Genomic DNA, 13,583 nt, shown 5'->3' on the forward strand with positions numbered 1-13,583 from the left:
GACACTAACTCTCTAAATTTATCTGTAAGTCACCATTGATGGAGCATGAGCTACTGAATGGTAAGACGCGCCAGTGAGTTAGAGGGTATCCCATAACATGCTGAATGGATTAACTGATGACCAAGAGACAATAAAGGGATCCATTGTGGCTTGGATGGTTGGCTTAAAAATCAGTAAGGGGTCCTTAAAAAAAGATGCTTTTTGTGGATTTGTTCAGTCATTTACAAACCAGTAGAATAAAGGGGGAGCATTGGTGTCGTTATGAATTATTAATACCAAAGGAGAGCTTTGCAATGGAACTCCCTGCCACAGTCTACCCTGGTCTGTCCCATGGAGAGCTCAAGGGCTCCCTGATCACCTTGGGGACATTCCTGATTGGGTGACATCATGTCAGTGTTTGCCTGTTTGCCTTCTAACTTATAACACCTACTTTGTCACGTTATCTGAGGGCATTTGGAGCTGGGTGGCTGGAAGAACCCTGAGTGTTGCCTTTCCCCTGACTACCTATCCTTTGTCAATACCTGACCAACTGCTCCAGAAGACAGCCTGGACCAAGAAGGCTGTAGCTGTTGTGCTCGTAGGAGCTATGTCGTGGCCCATGTTGTAGCCGAGGTGTTGGTAGGAGCTATGTTGTAGCGTGGTGCTGGTAGGAGCTATGTTGTGGCCCATGTTGTAGCGTGGTGCTGGTAGCAGCTATGTTGTGGCCCGTTGTTTTCTAGGCTGTGCTCCTAGGGAAGGGCTGCCTGGGCCCCCTTCCCCGCCAGCTATTTGATAGGATAAGGGGCAACAAGGACCACAGCTGCTTGAGAAGCTACTGTTTTAAACATGCTTCTCTTTTTTTCTCACCAAAGATATCTCCCTGAAGCACCCCACCCCAGGCTTTCTCTGTAGGTCCCAGGCCCCAAAGTTTTTATAGTCACAAGGAAACATAAAACATATGCCCCTGTGAGGACCGGCGTGTGTGGCTGGGCTGGCACAGATACTTTGCCTTGCCCTTTCTGTGTCTGCCTTCCTGCCCTTCTCAAGTTTAACGACCCCGGTAATCCCGGGGCTTGATCTACCTCCCAGTCCCGTTCTGTTCTTGGACATTAAACTTGGAGAAGCAGAAACTGTTCATTAAAATAACTGAATGGCCCAGCAATGAGGGTGTGCAGGGTTCGCATCCTGGGAGCAAGCAAATGGACTCTGTCTCCAGTCAGAGCTGCTCCCATGCAAGCTGCTTTGCTGTCTTTGCCCTCTCCCTCCACCCTTGCTTCCTTTTCAACCCCATTGAAATAGTTTAATGAAAATATTTTAAAAGAAGATTCCTCACAAAAGACATGATGTTCCAGGTCAGCTTTGGCTACATAATTAGTTTGTGACCTTCCTGGGTTACAGGCTACTCTGTCTCCAAACCCAAACACCAAACAAACAACCCCCACTAAAAGATAACAAACTCATTTAAATTTAGCACATCTTTATTTATTGCTTAACAGGGCGGTACATTCCCAATTCCTACTACTATAAAAGCTGAGGCAGGAGAATGGAGAGTTGGAAGCCAGCCTAATTAATTAAACAATATTCTGTCTTAAAATGAAAAGAAGAGGGGGCTTGGGATATAATTCAGCATTGGAATGTTTGCCTAGTTTGGATGAGGCCCTGGGTTCAATTCTTAGTACAAAAACAGATATAATAAAACAAATATCATATATAATAAATGAATTTATATTTCCAAACTAAGAGAATACTTATAGGCTTGTCAGAATTTATGGACTTATACAGGTAGAGTGCTTAAAACATACCTGTATTCTAATTAAAAAATTACTACTATTTTTATGTTCATTTATTTTATATTTTATTTCCAACATTAAGTTTGAATTTCAAAAGCTATGGAAAATTTAGGTACAGCACTCAACCTATGCCAGTGAGAAAGATGTCTGAGGAGTAATGAGACCGTCAGAGTGAGAAGAACCGGAGTCTGTGCATGAGACAGGTTCAGATTCAAATCTGTCTTCACCATTTATTAGTGAGAGAACCCGTCTGTGAAATGGGAGGATAAAGTAGACCCTTTTCAACTGTGGGAGTCCAGAAGGGCATCTGCAGCAAGTCCAAGAAGAGGAGAACCCAAGAGCCAAAAGATACAGGTTCAGATCCTCAGCTGTGCTTAGCCATTTGACCTTAGGCAAGTCTTCTCCCTGGAGAGGACCACGGTTTCTTTCTCTCAGTTGTCTATGGTTGCTGTGAGTTAAGTTAGTTAACAGATACACAGCGCTGTTTGTGTTGACTGTTGTTACTACTCAAAGCAGCCATGCAGGAGGGAAGATTACACACACACACACACACACACACACACACACACACACACACACACTGGCTTGAATTAGCTCAGACTTCTATAAGAAGCCATTCCAAAAGGTTGTCACTTTACATGTCAAGTTCAAGAGGCACACCCCAGCACTGAGCACCCCAGAGGGTGAGAAAGTGAGACCACCGGCTTCCAGAACACCATATATACAGCTGCAAAGGATCGCCCTTATCCGATCACTGCCCTGGCTGGAGTAGAAGGAAGTGACAGGCCATGTTTTTAAGCGGTAGTTGTACACAATACAACATGGTGGTTAGCATCACCAGGCAGATGTGAGAATCAGAGGTCATAGATAAAGAGGGGAAGAAGGAAGGGGCCGGCTCCGTTGTAGTAACGCCCTTTTGCGAGAACTAATATATTCCTGCAGAGTAGTATTGCTCTCTTCATGAAGGTGGCAGTGATTCAGTCACCTGCTGCTAGGCCTTACTTCTTAAAGTCCACCACTTTTTAATACAGTCACATTGTGTGCCAGGCTTCCAGGACACAGCCCTAGGGCACTCACTAAAACTATATGGAGCCCTAGTGCCCTTCTGATCAGGTGAGAGCTGAAACTGCCTAGGCTAGCTATTGGAGAATTTTATTCCACTCTCTGTGTCCTGGGATGGGGTGATATGGAACTAGGAAAGGAGAGGGTTCCCCCTACATAGCTTGTGAACTCTACCCTGGCTTCTCCTGTGCTTAGACTCATAGACTCCTCCTCCCACTCCACACACAATTTTGTTCTTAAATCAAAGGCGGAAGCAGCTTTGTGTCCTCACACAATGTGAGGGACATTTGGTATTCTGCATTATGGAAATTGCATTCAGCAGATTTCAGAAACAGAAGAACCTCGGAGAGGATTTTGTTTTATTCTCCTATAAGAATAAACTTCAGATTTTGGAGAAGTTAAGTCACTTGCTTTTTCAATTTCACACTTGAAAGTGTTCTTACGGGGAAATTGAGGTTCTTTCCAGCTTGGGGATGGGAGTCTGGGACTTGGACTGTCCCTAAATCTGTCACTAAATTTAGACAAGCCACTTCTCCAGAACCCAGTCACTTCATTTCATACATGAGGGAAATTTGTAAGTGGCTTGAAAGGACCTGGCTCCTTTTAAAGTTTCATGATCCCAAGCTCATGCTTCCAGGGTCAGCAGGTCTCATTAACAAGATTACTGAAAAAGGACGCTCTTGTGTTTGGTTGGGTAGCCGCTATGTTTAAAGGCCATTCTAAAGGGTCAGGCTTGTATGTGTGTGACATTACTAAAAAGAACCTAAGCAGAACCCCCACTGGAATAGCAGGGCATGATTTTCACTGCTTGGGTACAAGACAGAAGGGACCTCTAAATAGGTGGTTCTCCTTGGCGTTTAAAATGCAGAGGGTTCTCCGCTGAAGATGATGTGATTTGGGATAGCTCTGAAACAGTGCGGTGGTTTGCTTACATTACGCAATGGTTTGTTTATTCCATGATATTTTTGATCAAAAAGGGATATGACTAATTCCATGACTGTTCACCTAATGATTGGAATGACAAGGAAGCAGAGAACCATTTTGTCACGCTCGTTGCCACCTGATTTATAAGTGCGCTACCTAAAATAATTGATAGACCTCAGGTTTGTCCTTTGTGCTCATTCTAGGGTTTCGTTAAACATGTCTTGGGATTAGCAGCTGTCAACGGCTAGAACTTAAAGCAGGTTCAGTTACAGGACTGGATGTCAAGCCCGGCTTTTAATGCCACTTTCACCTCTAAAGGGGGAGGGAATATTATTTATTGGATTATATGAACTTTAAGGCCTTCTGTTACCATGAGTGCCTGTATACTAGGGGTCGTGGCTGTACACTGGAGGAAGAAGGAGACCCCCACTTTCATAAAATTTATTCAGGAACAAAGTAATGTATTGCTTACGGGGCTGGAGAAATGGCTCAGGGGTTAAGAGCAGTGACTCCTCTTTCAAAGGTCCTGAGTTTAATTCCCAGTAACCACATGGTGGCTCACAACTATCTATAATGAGATCTGGTGCTCTCTTCTGTACATGCATGCACACATGCAGGTAGAACACTGTATACATAATAAATAAGTAAATCTTAAAAAAATACTGTGCTGCTTTATTGTTGGTAGGTTTCAATATTTAAAATGAAAAGAAAGACCAGGCATGGTGATATATGGCAGAGGTCTATGAGTTCAAGGCCAGCGTGATCTACAAAGTGAGTTACAGGAGATCCAGGGCAGCACAGAGAAACCCTGTGTCCAAAAGCCAATAAATGCAATATTGGCTAGGTAGCCGAATTGGCCATCTCTTGTACTCAGATTGTAACGACGCCAGGTGTTATTAGAGAGGCTTCATCCAGTGAGTGATGGGAACAGGAATAGAGTCCCATAGCTAAGCACTGAGCTGAGCTTTGGGGACCTTGTTGAAGAGAGGGAGGAAAGATTATACGAGCAGGGGATCAGGGTCATCGCAAGGGAACCACAGAAACAGCTAGCCTGGACTCATAGGAGCTCACAGACTCTGAACCAACAACTAGGGACTCTACAGGGGACCCACCTAGGCCCTCTATGTAAGTGTGACAGATGTGTAGCTTGATCTGCTTGTGGGACTCCTAGGTAGGGACTGTCCCTAATGCTTTGGCTGGCTTCCAGGAACCTATTCCACAGAAGGGCTTACCTTGCCCAGCCTTAACACAAGGGAAGGAGCTCAGTCCTACCTCAGCTTGATACGCCATGCTTTGTGTTGACACCCATAGGAACCTGCCATTTTCTGAACAGAAACAGAAGAGTGGATTGGGGGAAGGGAATGGTAAGACAGGAGAGAGGGGTAACTGGTCAGGATGTAAAATAAATGAATAAACTTAATTAAAAACTAATAAATAAACCAACAGGTAGATAAAGGAAAAAGAAAAAAATTCAACACAAAACCATAGCATTGGGGCTTGAGAGGTACCTCAGTTAAGAGGGCATTTTTCTCTTTAAAGAGACTAGAGTTCAGTTCCCAGCATCAGTATGGAGTGGCTCACAACTGCCTGTGACTCCGCCTCTAGAGAGATCCGGTGTCTCTGGCTTCCTAGGGCCCCTGCATTCGTGTGCACATACCCCACACATACACATAGTTAAAAATAATAAAAGTAAATCTTAAAATAGCTGTAAGCTATGTTCACATTATAAAACTTTACTTTTAGAACACACACACATAAAATGGGAAAACAGAATAAAGAACAGACTTCATTTCTGTCTTAGAAAAGGTTTAAAATTCAAATACTGGTTTTTCTACCCCCAAACCTGACTGGTGTATGAAGCTCGCAGTCTGTTAAAGGATGCCTCTTCAGACTCTTAAAATACATGCGACAATGAAACCCCCAAGTGTAGTAATGGAAAGGGCATGCTGCCGGTGGCTCTGACCTCCCTAGGAAGAAAGAGGCCATGGTTGCTTCAGCAGAGATGTAACTGGACTCGAGGGATGAACGTGGGACTGGCTGAGAGACAGTTCTCCTTGGGTCTCCAGTGTTTCTACACACATCATGAGGAGGGTCACCGAATGCCTTTATTCTGAACTACACTTCCCATCATGCCTCTGCTGTAAACATCTATGGTGGATACAATCTTCACCAGAATCCAGGCAGGTTACCTAAACCTGGTTTCTTCTACTGTGATGCACTGTGACAGGTGTCATCCTGCCTGTGGATGATGGGAAATCGGCATCACCGCTGATTCTGGTTATTGCTATTGGTCTTTTGCCTCCCGTGTAGGAATCTCATTTCTTCTCTCAGCGGTTTAACCGTGAAGACCAACTTGTCCCCTTCAAGTGAGGAAAACTCTCTGGCCCCTTACAGTCAGTGACTAGTCTCATGTTCAGAAGAGGGGAGTGGGATAGTGTGTGCCGTGGCACCAGGCCACGAGAACCCACATCTTATATGGCGACTGTGACTGCTTCTCTGTCTTAAAAACCAAAAAGTGTTGAGGAAGAGGACATTAGGGGGAATGTAGGGCTGAGGGTTCCGAGAGAATGTTTGTGTGTAGATCTCATGGTATGTGATGGCTGATAGACAGCAGAAGGGTTCTCTGGGGGATGGAAAGGTCAGATATATTTATATGGTAGAGTCAGGACTGGGATGACGGAGGAATCCCGGTGACTTGGCCAGTGCTGTCATGTGCCCCCAGGCTGCTGCCAGGTCCACGTGGTAAAAGCATGGTCTTTGGGAAGCCACTACTGGGAGAGAATGGAACCTTTAAGAAGTAGGCCTTGTGAAAAGTCTCCAAGTTAAGACTGTGCCCTAGAAGGAGATGATGGGACCCCGGGCCCTTCCTTATCCTCTTTTTTGTTCCTGGGAATTAAGTGGTGTATCTGTACCGCACCTTCCTTCCTTCCTTTCTTCCTCTCCTGGAAGCAGCAACACAACCCATCGGAGTCTGAGGGACTGCAGTTGTGAGCTAAAGTGAACTGTTTCTCTTTCTAAGCTGATCGTCTCAGGGTTTGCTCTGGGAACAGGAAGCAGAGAACAGCATAAAATGGACAGTGATGCTGTTTGCTGGGATGCAGGAGGAGAAATTCTGGTCAACAGGGAGCTGAGACTGGGTTCGTTGTAAGACAGCTAAGCTCAGGCTGAGGAGCTGATCAGCTGAGAGACAACTAAGTGCAGGCTGAGGAGCTGATCAGCTGAGACCATACAGAAATATGAATGACTCATCTGGAACTCAGGAAGGAGATTGTCTGGGAGAAAAATAAAAAAACCTTGGGAGTTATTAGGGTGTATCTGATCAGCTCATTTAAAAACATGGGCTTCAGAGCCAGGTGCAAACTCTTCCAAGTCACTTTGTGACAAGTTAGTCAAGGACTGTGGTCTCCTGGTTAGCTAGGAGTCACCGCTAGCTAACATACGTAGAACGCGTCATGTTCACAGTAATATGAGCATTTGACTGTTTGTTGGCACGAAAAGGTAATACTGTCACAAGAAAAAGCAGGTGGAATAAGGGAAGGGAATGGGGCCAAACAGAAATTGGGGGCCTTCTAATAACCTGAAAACAAGGTCCTGGCAGATAAGACAGGAGCCAGAAGAGTCTCAAGAAGGGACGTGCACAAAATCTGGGGACATAGGACTGTAAGCCATGAGAGTGTGGGGACCAGAGTTATGGTCACCAGGGCCCTCAGACATGCTGGCTGGGCACGGCAGCCTGCCTGTAACTACAGCCTGGGAAGGCAGCTGCGGGGATCCTCAGAGCAGGCCGGCTATGGAAACTGCACCGGGAAGCTCTGGGCTTGATTGAGAGACCCTGCCTAAATGAGTAAGCTGGAACAGCGCTGGGGGATGACTCCCAACCTCAACCTCTGCCCTCCTTGTACACTGCCACCCACCTGTGTCCACACATGCCAACATGAGTGGTAATACAAGAAGAAAAGGAAGAAGGGGGTGTGGCTTGTTTGTAAAATCATTTAGAGGGAGCGAGGCAGGGTAGGGCCACTTTGCTATCTTTGGATGTCACAACCTGGAAGACCCAGGTGGCTTTAATGCACGCGATCTCAGTGCCTCTGCAGTGTAGCTGAGGACTCCTAAGCAGAAATGGATGAGCAACAGGGAGGACTGGACATCGGGAGGAAGATAACATGGAAGAAATTTGTGCGAGAAGAATGGAAAGGAAGACTTGAGGGCTAGGGAGTTTCAAAGACAGCCTTCTTCTCTTCCTTCTTTGTCATCAGCCTCCTTCTTAGGATAGGAGATGATTCTCTCATCCTCTAAGATACCCTTGAGGCCCTACTGTGTGTCAGACCCAGTGTCAGAACAAAGAAGACAGGTACAGTCCCGTCCTTCATGGGGTTTCTCTTGGTGTCGGTACTCTAGAGGGAGGTATGAGGACTAAAGGCTGGACGGGGCTGGTGAGAGGAGATGGACAGAGCTGGGGTGAGTGGGGATGGAGATGGATGGGGCTGGGGTGAGTGGGAATGGGTGGGGATGCGTGAGGCACTATTGGCAACTGAGTTTTGTACAGCAGTGGTTTACCGTCGTCTGCTATGAGCTTCAAGACATATCACAGGAGTCAGGCGATGGTGGCACACACCTTTAATACCAGCACTTGGGAGGCAGAGGCTTGGAGATCTATCTCTGTGAGTTCAAGGCCAGCCTGGTCACAAAGCAAGTTTTGGGATACAGGGAAGACTACACAGAGAAACTCTATCTTAAAAAAAAAAAAGTCAACCAATCAATTATAGAAATACATTAAAGGTAGTTGCTGATGATAAGGAATTTAGTCAAGAGAATTTGGGTTGGGAAAAGGTGACTGACGTCTGTTGATGAATGGCACAAGATTGAAATGGGGACTTACTTATGAATGAATGAAGCTAATCTTTATGATATGCTTTGACCATGATGAGGCCAAGTGTGTGTTAAAAGAGTATGAATTTGTGAGTCTGAACCTCTGGACAGGCTCAGGGAGGGCCCTTTGAATTTTGAGTAGGGGAGACTGCTTTACAGAGCCCATGCCTATATCCTCAAGAATGTCTTGTTTTTTTCCCCACCCCCCTTTCATTCTCCCAATGCTAGAGCTTAAATTTATATGAAAATATCTTAACGAACTCCAACCCTTGGGACTAGAGAGATGGCTCAGCGGTTAATAGCACTGACTACCTTACAGAAGACCTGGGCTGGTTCCATGCACCCCATACAATGGCTTACAACCATCTGAAACTCCAGTTTCAGGGGATGCAGTGCCCTCTTCTGGCCTCCTTAGGCACCAGGCATTCAACATGGTACACATACGTACATGCAGGCAAAACATTCTTACCCAAAACAAAGAAACACAAAACAAAAACCTCTAGCTGTTCTTCAAAAAATAAAATAAAGGAAGATTTGGCTAGGACCTGGGGCTATAGCTTAGTGGTAGGACAGTAGCCTAGAATGAGTGAGCTCCTGGGTTTTTCTTTAAAAAGTAAATTTGGTAGTCAGCTGTTTAAAATGGGTCTGGTTCAGTGAACTATGAAAAGGAATGGGCTGATTTTTTTTTTTCCTCACAATATTTCTCCTTTGGGGGTAGGGAATGACCGCTATTGAATTTTGTCTTAGAGAAATTTCCTGAATAAGTTGTAAGTGCTCTAACAGAGTGTGGAACTGTCAGAACGGTCTCAACTTTCTCCTGTGCTCATGTGTGTGTGCATGCTTATTGTATTATATTATACTTTATTATTATGTGCTTGATTAGATTAGATTTATTCACTTTATTTTATGTGTGAGTATTTTGCTTGCATGTATGTCTGTGCACCGCGTGTGTGCTTAGTGCCTACAAAGGTCAGAAGAAGGTGTCAGATCCCCTGGAACTAGAGTCACAGATGGTTGTGAATCACCATGTGGATGCTGGGAGCTGAGCCCAGGTCATCTGCAAGAGCAACAAGTCCTCTTAACCTCTAAGCCATCTCTCTAACCCTCCCTCCCCCACCCTGCTTTTCTTTCTGACACCGTGAGGCTAGTATTCTCCAATAAATTCCCAGTAGCATCTTTGTGTCCCACAACGAATGTGACAGTTACACCATTTCTAGGTTTTATGCGTAAAACAATTACAGGGAATCTCATTCTAGGTAGAGTTTATTTGAACAAGTATCCAGTTCTTCTTACATTTAAGTGTCGGACTGTTAAATTCTGGGATAATAACTCTGCAAGCAGCTGTTGCTGTGACTTGATTAAATTTTGTTTTTCTCGGGGCTGGAGAGGTGGCTCAGTGGTTAAGGGCATTGCCTGCTCTTCCAAAGGTCCTGAGTTCAATTCCCAGCAACCACATAGTGGCTCACAACCATCTGTAATGGGGTCTGGTGCCCTCTTCTGGCATGCAGACATACACATAGACAGAATATTGTATACATAATAAATAAATAAATAAATATTTAAAATTTTGTTTTTCTCCCCCAGGAATCTGCCTTCAGAAGCATGTGAAATAGATCACTCCATTTAACTAGGAAAACAGGAGCACGAGTTCCGGCCTCTCCAGCCCTTCCCCAGGATGGAAGCGATCACGTTCACAGCGAGGAAGCATCCGTTCCCTAATGAGGTCTCGGTGGACTTCGGCTTGCAGCTGGTGGGCGCCTTACCTGTGCACTCGCTCACCACAATGCCCATGCTGCCGTGGGTGGTGGCCGAGGTACGACGACTCAGTGGCCAGGGCGCCAAGAAGGAGCCTGGAGTCAAGCAAGTCCGGCTCTGGGTTTCACCCTCTGGACTGAGATGTGAACCTGACCTGAGGAAAAGTCAACAGTGGGACCCGCTCATCTGTTCCAGCATTTTTGAGTGCAAGCCTCAGCACGTCCACAAACTGATTCACAACAGTCACGACCCGAGTTACTTTGCTTGTCTCATTAAGGAGGATGCTGCCAACAGTCAGAGTCTCTGCTATGTGTTTAAAGCAGACGATCAAACTAAAGTAAGTGGAGGTGGGATCCAAAGATGAGGCACGGGTGGCAGCGGGGTTTGTATGGTGCCGGGGTCGGGATGCTCATTTTGAGTATACTGGGAGTAATGGGAAAAACGCGGCTGTTATACGTAGTTTAACAGAATTTGGGATTTATGGGGAGCTTATAATGTTTGGTGAAGGATGTTTATAATATAGATTTAAAATGATCAGCTTCAGGATTTAAAAATTCAACGGAAAAGCCTGCCTAGAATTATAAACAAGAGCTGAATTGTCAGGGCCCGTGTTGTTTATGGCATTGTTTTTAAAGCTCCGGCGCCTCTCGTGTTCCACTGTGCACATGAGCCTTGGGGTGATGGCTTAAAGTAGGAATCATGGCTCAGGGCTTGGTGGTCCCCACGACTGCGTGCCCCATAAGTGACCAGTGAAGGCCAGGCTAGCCCATTGCAAACCGCATTTTGAGTAGCAAAGTTCTTTAATCCCATTAGGAAAAATATGATATACTCTTAGCCAGTTTCCCAAGGCAGTGGTAACATTTTTTTTTTCATACAAAAATTGTTGATAAGAACAGGAGCTACAAGTCTAAGTTTTGATACTATCGGTGTTCTTTTGTGTTTTTCTTTTTGCCAGAGTCTAGTCAGATCTGATCACCCTGGTATTATGATGTGCCTGAGAGGAATGTATGAGGTGCGGCCAAAACTCTGCTATGTCCCCACCTATTTCTGCCTGATTGCTGCCAGTGTTCTTTGTAGTTCGTCACGGGGCTTACTTCAGGTCGCTTGTGCATCTCATGAACATCAGCGACTTAAAACGAAAATATAATCCATATAACCACTTTCTCAGTTGGACCCATGGTGGACATGTAGCTTCTACAGTATACAAGAAGCAGTCATGGGCCCTGCAGCTAACCTCGCCTGAGGGTCTGCAGTCTCGGGTGCTAGGCATGAGCATCCCCTGTACCTGGAGCTGTAGGCTGACTGGATGAGGCTGCCAAAGTTCCCAGGGAAATGACAGTGAGGCTCTCATGCTTTCCTTTCTCTCCTTTCTTTTCTGGTCTGTTTCAAGACGGGGTTTGTCTGTTTGTCTGTATAGTCCTGGCTGTCCTGGAACTCATTCTATAGACCAGACTGACCTTGAATTCAGAGATCCGCCTACCTCTGCCTCCTGAGTGCTGGGATTAAAGCACCACCACGGCCTGGCTCCTTTTCTTTTTCTAATGGCAAAGGTTGATCTTGAACTGCTAGTCTCTTCCTGCTTCCTCCTTCCTTGAGCTGAGGTTGCAGGAGTGCTCCCCCACAACCAGCTATGTGTTCGTAATTTCAAGTTTAAAACATGAATAGAAATGCCAGCATTCTCCACCGCTCCCTACTGGGTTCTTTTACATAATCCCCAGGGTGTAAGAATATCATTTGGAAATTAATGTTTTTGTTGCCAAGTATAACCTGGCCCTCCATAGCCACAGCTTCCATACCAGTAGATTCAGCTAACAGCAGATAGAAAATGTTTGCCAACCCCCCTCCCCCCGCATCTAATTCATGCTGAACACATACAAACACACTTTCTCTTGTCCTTATTCCCTGAACAAATAGAGTATAACAAGTCACAGAGCACTGACATCATGTCAGGCTTTGTGGGCAATCTAGAGGTTGTTTGAAGGATATAGGAGGTGGTGAGGGGGCTATTTGACAACTCTGATATCTTGTACAGGAGACTAGAGCATCTGGGGGTTCTGGGGTCCGTGGGGTCCTGGGACAACTCTCCTAAAGACACCACAGTGGACTTGCGGACACCCACTTTTGTTTGCTCCTTTAACACACTGACTCAGTGATTGCCACTCCGGCCAGTGTCTCAGAGGTCATTAGCAGAAGCAGAGAGGAAGCTAGAGGTGTCAGGAGGGATCGGGTTCAGTGGCGCATGTCAGGAGAATGGCGGGAAGGCAGAAAGAAGTCTAACACACGTCACACATGCCTGTGTAGGGAAGAGGGCCTTTTCTTTTTTTTAAAGTAAAGCTGATGTGTAGCGCTAAAAGCCGCCATCCTACTCAAGTGTCTCAGAGCTAGGAATCATGTTAGTGTTAATCACACCGATGTCTCAGATACATGCTCCACGGATTCACACTTGAGAGTCCAATGATTCCAGTGACATCTGGATTTAAATCCTGTCTCTGTGACATAGAAACTGTTGACCTCAGGCAGCTGAGTGTGCCTGCTCATCTGTCAGACGGGAATGACTATGGTAATTCTTTCATACAGTGGCTGGGAGGCTTAAGTGAGATAGAATGGGAGACCCCCCCCCCCAAACCGAGTATGCTGGTTTGAGGTAATAAGCAGTTGCCTTGCAGGCACAAATCCCTGACTTCCATCTCTAGCACTGCCAAGGAAAGAAGGAAAACACCTATAGCTATAAGCATTTATGGCCATGGGAAGTATTCGAGAGAGCTTTAAACGTGTATTTTATGTGTTTGTTTTGTGTGATTTGATCGGGGAGCTGTCCACGCTGTGGGGGTGTGTGTGGAGGTCAGAGGAAGATTTTGAGTTGTCGCCTCTCTTTTTACCTTGTGGTCCTGGGGATGGAACTCAGGCCATCAGTCTGGACAGCAGGCACCCCAGCAGGCAGCTCAGCACCTACTGAATCATGTCATTGGCCTCTGTACTCAAGAAGGGTTTATGGGAGCAGATTGAGTGCTAACATCGTCCCAAAGGTGTGGTGTAAGGAGAGTAGGTGTATGGAGAGGCACGTCCTCAGGTCTCGGATGATGCTCTTGTCATCCTTGAGCAACATTAACTCAACTCCCACAGACCCCATGAATAAACCTAAGAATTCCCATTATTTGGGAAGCTCCCAGAATAAAGAGGAGAGGGTTAAACAGCTGCCTTTGG

General features: G+C 45.7%; 1 protein-coding gene across 2 annotated transcripts in view; it reads left to right on the forward strand.

The window, feature by feature from the left end:
- The window catches only part of Tbc1d1 (TBC1 domain family member 1), a 176,598-nt gene that overhangs the window by 2,142 nt on the left and 160,873 nt on the right, over positions 1-13,583 (forward strand). For both annotated transcript variants that reach the window (XM_050149798.1, XM_050149799.1), the window contains exon 2: positions 10,209-10,716. In XM_050149798.1, the coding sequence (XP_050005755.1) occupies positions 10,300-10,716 (417 nt within the window). In that variant the 5' untranslated portion in view covers positions 10,209-10,299. The remainder of the gene's footprint in view (positions 1-10,208; positions 10,717-13,583) is intronic.

The sequence above is a fragment of the Alexandromys fortis genome, unplaced genomic scaffold (assembly GCF_014885135.2).
Source record: "Alexandromys fortis isolate MF-2015 unplaced genomic scaffold, M_Fortis_MF-2015_v1.1 scaffold_0, whole genome shotgun sequence".
Classification (NCBI taxonomy): domain Eukaryota; kingdom Metazoa; phylum Chordata; class Mammalia; order Rodentia; family Cricetidae; genus Alexandromys; species Alexandromys fortis.